The sequence below is a fragment of the Vulpes lagopus genome, chromosome 15 (assembly GCF_018345385.1).
Source record: "Vulpes lagopus strain Blue_001 chromosome 15, ASM1834538v1, whole genome shotgun sequence".
Lineage (NCBI taxonomy): Eukaryota > Metazoa > Chordata > Mammalia > Carnivora > Canidae > Vulpes > Vulpes lagopus.
Window position 1 is genome coordinate 19765022 of NC_054838.1, and position 14348 is coordinate 19779369.

Below are 14348 nucleotides of genomic sequence, written 5' to 3' on the forward strand. Positions count from 1 at the left end.
GTAGAACTATAATTAAGTAAGGTTTTTTTAAATATAAATTTTTAGAAGGGAAAGAATATAGTGTGAAATGATGCTGTAAAGAATGCTGGTAATTCTCTTGCTTGCCAGGTTTTGAGAATGGAAGAAGGCACCAGGGAAGGCGTATTGCTGACTACTCAATAGCTATTCCCATCTCCCTTCTTCTCAGTGGTAGAGCCCATCTTCTGTGAGAAACTAGAAATGTTTGCCATTTGATTTCCAAGCCCTTCTTGCTTCTGGAGGTAGCCACATGACCTAGATTTTTACAGTGAGATGTAAAAGTGAGTCTGCTGGGAGAGTTTCTGGAAGATTTCCTTTCCTGATAAAATGTAAGAGTCAGGCAAGGAGAGCGCTCCCTCCAATGTTCCTCCCATTTTCCTTGATCTTGCTTAAGAATTGGATGCTTGGAGCCAGAGCCTGTCTTACAAGTATGAGGCAATAAGCCTTGGGATGAAAAAAACCTTTCTATTCAGCCTCCCCTACCATACACATACCTCTAAGAGAATCTGCCTTTACCTACAGCTAAACCCAGAAAGGATGTGGGGAAGTATGTAAGGAGCCTGGTACTTGATGACATTTTTGAGCCACTGAATGAACCCTGGGAGCGTCTATCTGGAAACTTCTTGTTATGGGAGATAATTGTTTTGTTGTTGTTGTTGTTGTTGTTGTTGTTAGGCTACTCTTAGGTCTTCTTACTTCCAGCTGAAAGCATTCTCAGTGACTCAGAATTCAAATACACAAGCAAGGTCAAAAGACTACGAAAGAGTAATAAGGCCTTGATGACAGACACTTCCTGAGCCTTAAATCAGCTAACCCTAAATCCATCTGCATCCATGTATTTCTTAGTTATGGGAGTCAGTCAGTTCCCACTTTTGCTTGCTAGTTCTGAGTTAGAAATGTTATCCAAAGCCAACTTGCACACTTAGGCTTACATAATGTTTATAGCCAATACAAGCATAACTGAAGATTGGAGCCTCCTCCACCACACATGACCTTCTAAGAGGATCTGCTTTTACCTATGGCTAAAACCAATTAATCTGTACCATCACCCATTCCCCTTGCCAGAGCTTATGGATATGTGGTTCTCTCTGGAGGACAGGCTGAATCAATCACACTCCTCATCTCGAAAATTTGAAATAAGTCAGTCACATATATAGGAAAACTTAACTAAAAGATCACATAGAGTCAAGGATGGAGTTGGTACCATAGAAAGTCATTTGGAAGCAAGCTATAAGGGAGCAGAAAGATCAAAGGAAACAGAGACAGCTAGTTTTAGTGGTGAATTAGGGAAACTGGGAAGCAACAGAGAGAGAAGTAGAGATAAAAGGATAGGCAGCAATTTGAGAGGCAAGGCTCCTGGCTTTCTAGTTTCCATTTCAGTGAAGCGTGGTGCTGCTACATCTTTGCTGCCTTTGAATTTGGTAACTTTCTGGTTTGTGAGCTCCTAAACACAGGATGAGGTTGAAGAACTGTGATTCAAGGCGCCAAGACCTACAGGAACACTCAAGCAATATGATGCAGTACAGTCGATTTACGTGTGATTCTGAGCAATGGAAAGAAAACCTGGTATATGTATTTTTTAACATGGTATATTTTTAATGCAACTTGGTGACTTTAATATCCCAACAAAGCAAAACAGAAATCGTTAATTAACTTCATAGCCAACGTAAGAGTAAAGTAAAGCTTGCTTATGATAAGAAGTTTGGTATCAACTAAATCAAAGAAACATAAAAGTCAACTGGAGCTGCATTTTTAAAAGATTTATTTATCTATTTATCTATTTATTCATGAGAAACAGAGAGAGAGAGAAAAAAAGAGAGAGAGAGAGAGAGGCAGAGACACAGGCAGAGGGAGAAGCAGGCTCCATGCAGGGAGCCCAATGCAGGACTCGATCCCGGGTCTCCAGGATAACGTCCTGGGCTGAAGGCAGGCGCTAAACAACTGAGCCACCCAGGCGTCCCTGGAGCTGCATTTTTAAGTACTGACCTAACTGTGAAAAACCAAATAATATAGACCTTTACTGTAGGTTTCCTTGAATGGGTTGCTCAGACATTTTACCTAGAGTAGCAAAGTTTCTTGTCAGACATATTTATACAACTTTTCATCTCTTGAGAATTTCTTATTCACAGGACGGCAAGAAAAAGTCTTTCTTCTCCTTCATCTATGAATCCACTCACTGTTATACTGCTTACCTCTATTCTTCCTCTTGCTGGTCATACTTTTCATACCTCACACTGCCAATACACCCTCCCTGCCACATGCAGCCCCCCTGGCAAAAAAAAAAAAAAATAGTAATGACAGTTTCCTTCTCTGCATTATATCTCTCAGCTAACTTCAACACCATCTCAACCAAAATATACACAAAAGAGTTTATGGGGCAATCCTTTGTTCCTTCTCAATGTAACACAAATATCAAAAAGATACACTGATCAAGTTAATGTAAGACCTTTAAATTCCTGAACTTGACGCCTGCCAGATGAGAAAAATCATTATCTGATTGTGATTTCCCAGTTTTAAACTGCAGAAAATTCCTGATAAGATTGTAAGGCCATCAGGTAACAATACTGATCATCTCTTTTGGGTTACAAAATGTTCTAGTACTAAGACCGTTCTCTGGAAAATGTTGGAGAATGCAGCCTAAGACTGCAGAATATGCTGCAACTGTTTTGTTAGTAATAGATTGGGTCTTCTTCTAGGGACCAAAATCTAGTCAGTGTGTAAGTTTCTACTGTAAGGGGCTGATTTCTCATATTTTTGTGTATATATAAAGGCATTGAAATTGTTTTGTAATTTGGTTACAATGCCATACAATGCCATACAATTGCCAAATTTTGCCTCATATAGGATCTCTCAGATAGATGTACATTTCGTAAAAACTATTAGTTGTGTTTTAACTGCTAGATATTTGCTTTTAATACATTAATAGATAATGCTTTTAAATACTACACCGTTTTCATTAAAAAAAAAACTTATGAAAAACATTAAATCAGAACTTTGGTCTGGTTCTTCCATGAACCATTACTCTGATTTTCTGTGCTAATCTTTTTTTTTCCCTTCAAATTTTGATATTGAAAAAACTCAAATATGTAGAAAAGTTTAAAAGTATTACAAACCCCTTTATCCATCCACTTTGATTCAATAATTATTGGCATTTTGCCACATTACTTTGTTTTTCCTTCTCTTTATCCCCTAAAACATTTGAAAATAAGATTACAAGCATCAGGACATTTTACCTCAAATACATCAGTTATGGTGCTCTTTTAAAAGTAGAAGGCACCACCCAAGACACTGCAGGTAAACATTTTTTACTTTCATTAGAATTTAGAATAAAAGTTTTAAGGTTTTTGTTGATTTTGCCGATCAAAAGAAAATACTACAGCATACCAAGATATAAATTAGTATAAAATGAGAGAATAATGTGAAATATCTCATTCGTCTCATTCTTTAATACTAGTAACAATAAGAAGTTACTATCTGTTGCATGTATCACTATGTGCTGAGCACTGTACTAGACAATTTACCTCTTTTAATCCTGCAAGTTAAGTGACTTTGTTATTCCCATTTTACAGGTTAGCAAACTAATGTGTTTGGTTCCAGAGCCCTTTCTCTTTCCATTGTACCATGTAAAACAAATATCAGTAGTCTGTATTAATTTACATAGATTCATGTGAGAAAATAATGTGCCCCAACTGGTGTATTCTGTAAAAGACATGGGCTCCTTTCAATGAACCTTTTTCTCCCTTGTCATCTATTTCCTAAAACTGACTTCATGTCTTTTAATCATCTTAATGAAAATGCTAGTTGAATCAAGGGGCGGGGGGAGCACCTACATGTCAGATGTGACTGAATGCATGTAATGATTTTGTTTATAACTGGGTTAGTATTCCAAATAAAGGAAATGTGAAGATGTATTTCCCTCCTGATGGTTAACAAGTTTGAGGACTGATAACCAGTAATAACTGGTAACCATAATGGCTCAATAATATTAATGGATTATCCTATATGAAATGAAAAAGAGTTGTATGAAGTAAAGCAAATATCAAATGAGCAGAGTTCTTCAACCCAGTACAAAATTAACTTAGAAATCAAATTTAACAGGGAACAAAATGCCATTACATTAGAGAAAAGCCTCACAGAGTCTGGATGAACCAGAGGAAGGACAATGCACTCACTCACATTCTTTCATACACCTCTCATTCCACTCAGTTGCATGCATACACATACACACAGGCACATGTATGAGTGAGCAAAGACACATACCCGCACTTCTAACCCCCGCCCCCAATACCTGTGTGTACTACCCAGGTTGCAGCTGTTCCATCTACACCCAAGGCTTGACTTGATGGCCCATGCCATTGGCACTCTGCACATGCCCTTCCCCCTCCTTCTACTCTTCTTACCCCCCTGCCTAAGTCTCCTTACTTAAATACCTTCAGAATACAAGGAGTCCCAGGGGGTCTTCAGGTCTGTAGACTGCATTACCTTCATGCCAAGGTATGTAGAGGAGGCAGAAATGGAAACGAGTGAGGGTTCAGACCAGATTGAGAATGTCTAATTACACAGAGAGGAACTGGGAATTCCTACAGCCAGCCCCCTGCCCAATCCAGAATACCTTCAGGACAGAGGCCTTGACAGATTGCAGGCCCCCAGTTAGAATCTGGATCATATTTTCAATACATGGCTCATGGGACAGCTGGCCACAATTGTCAAAGACCAGTCGGGCTGAGAGAAAGGGTTTCTGCCTTGGGGCCTATAAAGAAGGGTCAGGAGAGGTCGTGGGGCTACATGTCAGTATCTGCTGCCGGCCACCTGGCCTTGACTGCCTGCCCACCTCCACACATGCCACCCACCACCTCACTTGTAGGATTTTGGCCACAAAGGAGGTTATCTCCTCTCTATGATAGACACAAGGCTCTGGCAAATCATGTAGTCTACTAGGCGGGCCAAATGTCCCAGCCGCAGAAACCAGGACTCTGCCTGCTTCAGCTTCTGCTCCAGCCGCTGGCACTGTACCCTCTGAAGGTATACAGAGCACTGGTCTGTCCTGATCCTCTTGCAGTTTTTCACTCGCTCCTGTAGGCCCTGTTGCATGTGATACGTATCCTCGTGAACCTGTCGGAACAGAGAATGGACAACTAACTGAAGGGGGATGGAGAACAAACTGGCCACCCACTGGCCTGTGTAAAACTCTCAGGTCTCAGAGCCTGAAAACTAGTACCTAGATATACACATGGAGGGATGCTTTTTAGCTTAGCCCCTGAAATCTTTTAGTGCCCAGAGAAGATGTAAAATGGAGAACACACATTGAGAGGCTACACTGCTAATTTGATAAGCCAGGTCTGTGTACCAAAAGCCCCCAGGGTAGGACTCAAATAGAAAATTTATGCGTGTGTCAATGGAGAGGTTCACAATGCAGAAATCACACAGAGAAAGAGAAGGATTGGCTAAGTAAGGCCCAGCAATAATTCTAGGACATGGATTCCAATCACTAGGCCTGGGAGGCATGGCCTGCTGACTAGCATAATACTCCTTATGTGACAGTGGAAGCTGTCTCGGTACTGACACTTTCTATCAGGGGTGGGGAATGTGGGATAAAAGTCTAAGAGCCTCTTTGTGGGTCCTTCTCACATCTGGGAGGCTTCTGAGCCTACATGGGCTGCTGAGAGTTGCCACCTCTCTGGACTTGTCTTGTTGAAGAACAGAGAGGAGGGTACCTGGGCGGCTCAGGGGTTGAGCATCTGCCTTTGGCTCAGGTCGTGAACCCAGGGTCCTGAGATCGAGTCCCATACTGAGCTCCCCACAAGGAGCTTGCGTCTCCCTTTGCCTGTGTCTCTGCCTCTCTCTCTGTGTCTCTCATGAATAAATAAATAAAATCTTAAAAAGAAGAAGAAGAAGAAGAAGAACAACAACAACAACAACAGAGGGGAGACACCAGGAAGATATGGTTGGCCAGATGGACCTACTGTCCCTGATGCTCTCCTGTCCTTTCTGATGTTTGGTAGAGCCTGTGATTAGAACTGGGGCACGTGGATTATATTCTACTCACTCTGAGTTCAAATCCCAGTCTTCTGAAATCCAGACATAAGGCACTTGAGGACTACACTATACATCATACACAAACATGCCCTCTGACTTGCTTCCATGCTCTAGAAATACCCTCCATACTCAGTGCTTCCCACTTCATAGCCCTTAGTCCAGTGCATCACCACTATCCGCTTACTCATGTGACTCTTCCACTACACTGTAAATTCTCTGAGGAAGAGACCTCTGGCACATGTTATTTCATTTCTCTTTGCTTAATACAGTGTCTGGTACAAGTAGTTCCACAGCAACTGTTTATAAAAAGAATGTATCACTCACACTGAAAGGGCTTATGAGTGCCAGTTAGGATAAAACCATACAAACAACAACAATAATTACTACACCAGGATATAATCAGTATACATTTTTAAAACCTCACCACAAAGGGGCAATATCTTCAAAGTTCTGAGGAAATGTTTTAAACCTGGAATTCTGTATCTAGCCACAGTATATTATAGAAGCTTTGGAGATGAATAAAGACATTTTAAGATATACAAAGACTCCAAAAATTTAGCATACACAGATTCTCTCTGTAAAAAAACAAAAAAATAAAAAATAAAACAAACCATCAACAGTGTATTTCTGAGAAAGGAAAATGAATACCAGAAGTACAAGAAGCTTTGATGAGCAAAGACATTTGTAAAACATATTGTCAAGTCTAAATGAGTAGGCTGAGAAACAAGAATGTTCACAACAATTCAGAATTAAAGTCTAGGAAATCTTAACATAAGCATACCAGGAGAGGTGGAGGCTGAGGAAAGGAAGAGAGGTGAGAAAGGAAGCCAGAAGAGTGGTAAGGTTCTTATTTTGCTTGGGAGAAGGACATAGACGCAAATCTACACTTGACATTCATTCACTCAAAGCACTCACTGAGCTCCTACTATATGGCATAACTTGTAATTAGCACTAGAGGTAGAGCAGTGAATGAAACAAATAAAAATCCCTATACTTTTGGAGGCGTGGGTGGGGTGGGAGAAATACAATAAACTTAATAAATAAGTAATGTATATTGTATGTAAAAAGATGATAAGGGCTATAGGGAAAAAAAACACAGAGTAGGTAAAAAGAGATCAGGTATGTTGGTCATAGTGGGGGTTTACAATGAAGAGTTTTTAGAAAAAGAGATGAAAAAAACATTGTTATGAAAATGTAAGTGGAGCAAGGGCACCTGGGTTACTCAGGGGTTGAGCGTCTGCCTTTGGCTCAGGTCATGATCCCCGGGGTTCTGGGATCTAGTCCCACATCAGGATCCCCACAGGGAGCCTGCTTCTCTGCCTATGTTTCTGCCTCTCTCTGTGTCTGTTTCATGAGTAAATAAATAAGATCTTTAAAAAAAAAGTAAGTGGAACAGCTACACCTGTTGGGCAGGTGTTTTAACATCGTACATATGCATTAGTTTAAATATCTTACGTATGCAATATAGTTTAAGCAAGTAAAAGATTTATTGATTTATTGATTTATTTAATGCAATAAGAAATCTGTGGATGGCATATTGGCCCAACAGTATCAATCAGAACAAAGCTCTTTTTATGGTCCTTCTCCTCCATCTTTTTAAATATGACTTTTGTCCTTTTGTGGTGTGATAGTTTCATAGCTTCTCTAACATCAGAAATTTCATCCAAGTGTCAGGCAATAAGACAAAAGTAAATGCCCAAAAAGACATTCCAATTAGATATCTGCCTCTTTTTAAAAGTTCTCACGGTGACTTTCACTTATGTTTCATTGCCCAGAACTGAGTTACATGGCTTCCTCCAGCTACCAGTCTACAAAAAGAAACAAAGTCAAGATTCTAAAACTAAGGAGAATCAACAGGCATTGAGGGGTTCCTGGGTGACCATGAGAGAAATGAAACGTCTAACATTGAAACAATTAGATGACAACAAAAACATAAGCAATCCAACAAACAACAAGAAACATAAGGAAGAATTAACCAGAAATCATAGAAAGTAGAAAACACCAAAATAAGATGAGGAAAAATAGGGCAGCCCGGGTAGCTCAGCAGTTTAGCGCCACCTCCAACCAAAGGCCTGATCCTGGAGGCCAAGGGCCTGATCCTGGAGGCCCAGAATGGAGTCCCACATCAGGCTCTCTTCATGGAGCCTGCTTCTCCCTCTGCCTGTGTCTCTGCCTCTCTCTGTGTGTCTCTCATGAATAAATAAATAAAATCTTAAAAAAAAAGATGGGAAAAATAAGTCAAGCCTATCAGTAATCATAATAAATGAGATAAACCTATTGCAAGACAGACTCTCAGACTAAATGTTTTCCAACTATTCTTAAAAGATCCACATAAAATAACAAAGATTGAAACAAAGAGATGTAGCAAAACTTGATACTGCTAACATCAAACAAAAGAGAACTCTACTAGAAAAGAAATAACAAGAATGAAGACCTTTTCATAACAGTAAAGTCACCAAAAAATATCTTTATGAACCTGCATGCACAATAACATGATTTTGAAATACATGTTGCAAAGCGAAAGAATATCAAGGAGAAATTAACAAATCTATAGTCACAGGAGGGCATTTTAACATGTATTTCTCTGAAACTGAAAGATAAAGTAGATAAGAAAAGTAATTGTGGCTGTAGAATATTTGCATAAAAGGATGAACAAACTTGATCTAATATAATTTTCTTAGACTAGGTTCCCCAGATCAGGAATTTAGGAAAATGTGGTTTATTGGAGGAATGATCTTCAGGAAACAAACATCTAAGGGAGAGAGGGAAGCAAAACAGAAAAGGGGAAATTGCCCAGAAAAAGGCTAAGGCTTTTCTTGGTCTGATGTGGTGAGAGAAGCAGCTTTGGAATGAAGACCCTATTGAAGAGCTGTCCCACTAAGAGACAAGGAACCAAAAAGCAGGCAGAGAAATTGTAACGTATGAAACAGGCTAAGGAGGAATGACCACTAAATGCAATGATTCTGAATCCTGAAGCAAGAAAAAAAAAAAGTAATAAAGGAAATTCTTGGAATAATTTGCAGATTTTTAACAAGGACTGTGGGTTAGATAACAAAATTGTCAAAGTGAAATTTCCTATTTTTTGAGCATTAGACTAGAGTTATGGAAAAAAAATGTCCTTGCTCTTCAGAGAAACACACTGGCATATTTAAGGGTAGAGGAACTCAGTATCTCCAACCTAAAACTCTCAAATGGTTCAGGAAAACAATGTATTCATTCATAGAGAAAGAAAAAGCATAAATGATAAATGAGACAAACTATCTGGGTAAAAAGTAGATGAGAGTTTATTATACTATCCTTGCAACTCTCCTAATATATTTGAATTTACATCGAAATAAAAAGTTATATAGGAGAGAAAGAAAATGGGTTTATCCCAATAATACAGAGGTTATCTAACACTGACAGTTCACTGTATTAGACTAAAGGAGAAAAATTCTCATCATTTAAATAGAAGCAGAAAAATAATCACTGGACAAATTTCAAGATCTATTCATGATAAAACCTCTTAGCACACAAAAAATTGATGGAAACATCCTTAAAAATTGATAAAGGTTATCCACCAAATGCTCACATTTTATATCATTATTTATTTAATGTTTCAAATCTATTTTAGTTATTTAGTAATGCTACAATTTAATGGGCAGCAGCATGTTTTTATTGAGCACAGAGTACAAGCCTGGTTCTGTAACAATTCAGTTACCAGTTGGGATGATGACCCATCCTCCCTTCCCCTATATCACCCCCCGTTTCTGGGGTGACTGCCAACAGGGACAAGTTCCACTCCATTCCACACAGCAGCATAGGAAGTGGCTCTACATTCTACCTTTGCTTGTCTTTTCATTCTTTCGATGGTGCTTTTTAAAAAGTTAATTTTAATATAGATAAATATCTTGACTCTTTTATGGTTTATATTTTTATATTTTGTTTAAGAAACCCTGAGATAATAAAAATGTTACATTGCCTTCTTAAGGCTTTTTTTTTTAAGATTTTATTTATCTATTTATGAGAGAGAGAGAGAATGAGATTGAGAGAGAGAGAGAGAGAGAGAGAGAGAGGCAGAGACACAGGCAGAGGGAGAAGCAGGCTCCATGCAGGGAGCCTGATGTGGGACTTGATCCCGGAACTCTGGGATCACGCCCCGGGCCGAAGGCAGGCGCCAAACTGCTGAGCCACCCAGGGATCACTGAAGGCTTTCTGGATTTTCTTTTCACGCTTATGTCTTTTATCCATCATGAATCAATTTTTGTGTATGGTGTAGCAACTATTAGAAACAATAATATATTTTTTTAAAGATTTACTTATTTATTTATGATAGCCATAGAGAGAGAGAAAGGAGAAACACAGGAGGAGGGAGAAGCAGGCTCCATGCCAGGGAGCGCGTCGTGGGACTTGATCCCGGGACTCCAGGATCGCGCCCTGGGCCAAAGGCAGGCACCAAACCACTGAGCCACCCAGAGATCCCAGAAACAATAATATTTTAAAACATTTATAATAGCAACAAAAAATATCAAATATCTAGTAATAAATTTAATGAGATATGTTCAAGACCTCTACAGGAAACCTATAAAACCTTAGTAGAAGAAATTAAAGAAATCAAAATAAATGAAGAAATCAATGTTTATGACTTGGAAATCAAAATATTATTAAGATATCAATTCTCCTTCAAATTGACCTACAAATTTAAAGCAAAGTAATAGGGGCACCAAGGTGGCTCAGGGGGTGAAGCGGCTGCCTTCAGCTCAAGTCATGATCCCAGGGTCCCAGGATAGAGCCCCATTCGGGCTTCCTGTTCATCAGCGAGCCTGCTTCTCCCTCTGCCCACCACTCCCTCTGCTTGTGTGTGTGTGTTCTGTCAAATAAATAAATAAAATCTTTAAAAAAAAAAAAAAAGCAAGGCAATAAAAAAATCCCAGCAAAATTTTGTGGAAATTAATAAGCCAATTCTAAACTTTATATGGAAATTTAAAGAACCTAGCATAGCCAGGAAAATCTTGTATAATAAAAAGTAATAGGACTTATAATACCAGATATCAAGACATACCATAAAGCTACAATAATTAAGATGATGTGACACTGACAAAAAGACATCTGCAACAATGTGGATGGAACTAGAGGGAATTATGCTAAGCGAAATAAGTCAGAGAAAGACAAGTATCATATGATTCCAATCATGTGGAATTTAAGAAACAAAAAGAGATCATAGGAGAAGGGAAGGAAAATGAAATAAGATGAAAAGAGAGAGGGAGGCAAACCATAAGAGTCTCTTAACTCTAGGAAATAAACAGAGTTGCTGGAGGAGAGATGGGTGGGGGGGGGGTAACTGGGTGATGGACATTAGGGAGGGCATGTGATGTAATGAGCACTGGGTGCTATATGCAACTGATGAATCACTAAATTTTACCCCTGAAATTATTAATAATTGTATGTTAACTAAATTGAATTTAAATTAAGATAATTTTTAAAAAGACAGATAAATAGATTAATGGGACAGAAAAGAGTCTAGAAACAGATCCACACATATAGTCTTTTATTTAAGAAGACACTATTGTAATTAAGTGAGTAAAGGATAGTTTTTTCAATAAATGGGAAAAATAAAACTTGATTCTTACCTCACACCATACATAAAAATTAATTTGAAATGTACCAAAAACCTAATGTGAAAGAAAAGATAATAAAAGTTTTAGAAGAAAACAGGAAAATATCTACATTACTTTGGGTGTGGGCAAAGATTCCTTAAACCAGGACTCAAAAGCACCACTCAGAGAAGATTGATAAAATGAACTTCAAATAAATTAAGAACTGTTAATCAAAAGATAACATTAAAATAGGAAAAGGGCAAGCCACAGACTGGGAGAAAATATCTATAATACATATATTTGATATGGGACTCATCTAGAATATATTAAGAACTCCTACATATTAATAGGAAAAAAAGATAACCCAATTAAAAATGAGCAAGAGAATTAAGACACTTCACAGAAGTGGGTACCAAAACAACCAATATACATGAAAAGACGCTTAACAACCTTGGTGATCATAGAAATACGAATTAAAACTACTGTGAGATACCACTGTATGCCAGTATGGCTAAAATCAAAACCCCTGGCAATACCAAGTGTTTATGAGAACATAGGGCAACTGGAAATCTCCTACATTGGAGAATATAAACCTGGTAAAACCATTCTAGAAAACTGTCTGGTACTGCAAAACATATATATTATTCCAGAAATTTTACTCCTGGAATACATACTCCAAACTAATGGATGCTTATGTCCATCAAGACATGTCCAAGAATGTTCTTATCAGCATTACCCATGATGGCAAAAACTGGAACAAACTCCAATGTCCATCAATAGAAGAATAAATGGTGGTACATTCATAGAGGGAAATATTACATAGCATACAAAAAAGTGAACCACTATTACCTAGAAGATTATGGATAAATCCCACTAACAAAATTTTGAGTGGGAAAAAAAAGCCAGACATGAGATTTCATTTATATGTAACTCAAAATCAGACTAAATGAATCTATGGTGACAGAGATGAGAGTAGTGGTTACCTTTGTGGGGTTATTGACAGGAGAAGTACCAGGGAACTTGCTGAGGTGCTGGAAATATTCTATATCTTTTTTTTAAATTTTTATTTATTTATGATAGTCACAGAGAGAGAGAGAGAGAGGCAGAGATATAGGCAGAGGGAGAAGCAGGCTCCATGCACCGGGAGCCCGACGTGGGATTCGATCCCGGGTCTCCAGGATCGCGCCCTGGGCCAAAGGCAGGCGCTAAACCGCTGCGCCACCCAGGGATCCCCAAATATTCTATATCTTGATCTGGGTGGTGGTTACATGGATATATATATATACAAATATTTCAATAAACTGAACACTTAAAATTTGTTTTCCTTAGTGCATGTAAATTATACCTTAATTAACAAAAACTACTGACCATTACAAAAATTATAGTTTTGTCACATTAAAACAAAGGTGGGATTTAGGAAATAGGAGATAGAGAAAGGCCATGGAACAGTTCGCCCCCATGTTCTGTCCCTTAGTGCAATGGCAGGTCAGCCTGTTATTGTCTGGAGGCTAAAAGCCATCTCCCTGTATCAATCTACAGGGGGCCTTCCTTCCATTATTTCCCATGTTCACAAAATCTGGGTGGGCCCCTTCTCTCAGAACTAGACTAACTGCAGGTGGGGATCAACCAGATAACTGTGAAAATATCCAGGCCCACCTGGCAGACAACAAACTATAGTGATGAAAACAAACACACACCAGGACCTCCAGGAACCCTAAGCGGGGGGCATGTCCCAGAAATGCAAAGGAGGCATAATTAGGAAGGACATCATCACTGGATGCTTCTAACAGCCACTAACAGCCACAGTGGCCTGCCAAAGGTTCAAGATAGGTTCAAAGATAAGCCCAGCAGCACAAAAGATCCAGATTTCAACTTTCAAATTCCCTAATGCCCCTGGCACAAACAACTGAAGAAAAATTATTGTTATGTTCCCTCCCTCCCTGCTCAAGGCCATGACCAACCCTTAGGGAAAAGGTTGAGTCCAAGCCTCTGCCCATCTATATAACTGATCCATCCACTCCGCTGTCCTGTTGGACAGGACAATGGCTCTGAGCCAAATGCAACATCCAGGCCACACATGGGATCCCAGGAGAAGCTTAAGCCAAGACAACGCTGAAATTCTGACAAGCTTACCTTGGAGAAAAGGTTCACAGTAAGTTGGAGCCTCTTACCAGTTGAAGGATGGATGTGCAGAGGTGCAGGCAGCGATGGAGCAGCCGCAGAGCCTCGTGGTTCTCCCTGGCTAGAGCCCGCTGCAGGTCCAGCAGCTTGTAGCTTCGATTGGGCTCTTGGGGAAGCCACGGTACAGAGCGCAGCTCCTGCAGAAGCCTGGGATCAAGGGCCAAGCTGGTCAGAGCCAGCATCTCAGCCCTCTTACCTTTTTTTTTTTTTTTTTTAAGATTTTATTTATTTATTCATGGGAGACACAGAGAAAGGCAGAGACATAGGCAGAGGGAGAAGCAGGCTCCCTGCAAGGAGCCTGATGCAGACCTTGATCCCAGGACTCTGGGACCATAACCTGAGCTAAAGGCAGATGCTCAACCACTGAGCCACCCAGCTGCCCCCCTCAGCCCTCTTTCCTTGAACACCTTTGACCTCTTTCCAGCCTAGCCCACTTTAGAATAAGCAAAAGCTTAGAAAGATTATAATATTCCTAGTGACCTACAGTGACAGCTTCCTCTTGATTGTTCTTTGGAAGAATTCAAGCTGAGCAAGTTG

At 39.4% G+C, this 14348-nt stretch overlaps 1 protein-coding gene across 1 annotated transcript in view; it reads right to left on the reverse strand.

Annotated features, from left to right (window-relative positions):
- The window catches only part of DNHD1 (dynein heavy chain domain 1), a 79505-nt gene that overhangs the window by 51667 nt on the left and 13490 nt on the right, over positions 1-14348 (reverse strand). Inside the window, 5 exon segments of the mRNA XM_041729837.1 lie at positions 4449-4500; positions 4631-4768; positions 4877-4914; positions 4917-5130; positions 13802-13958. Of these exon segments, the coding sequence (XP_041585771.1) occupies positions 4449-4500; positions 4631-4768; positions 4877-4914; positions 4917-5130; positions 13802-13958 (599 nt within the window).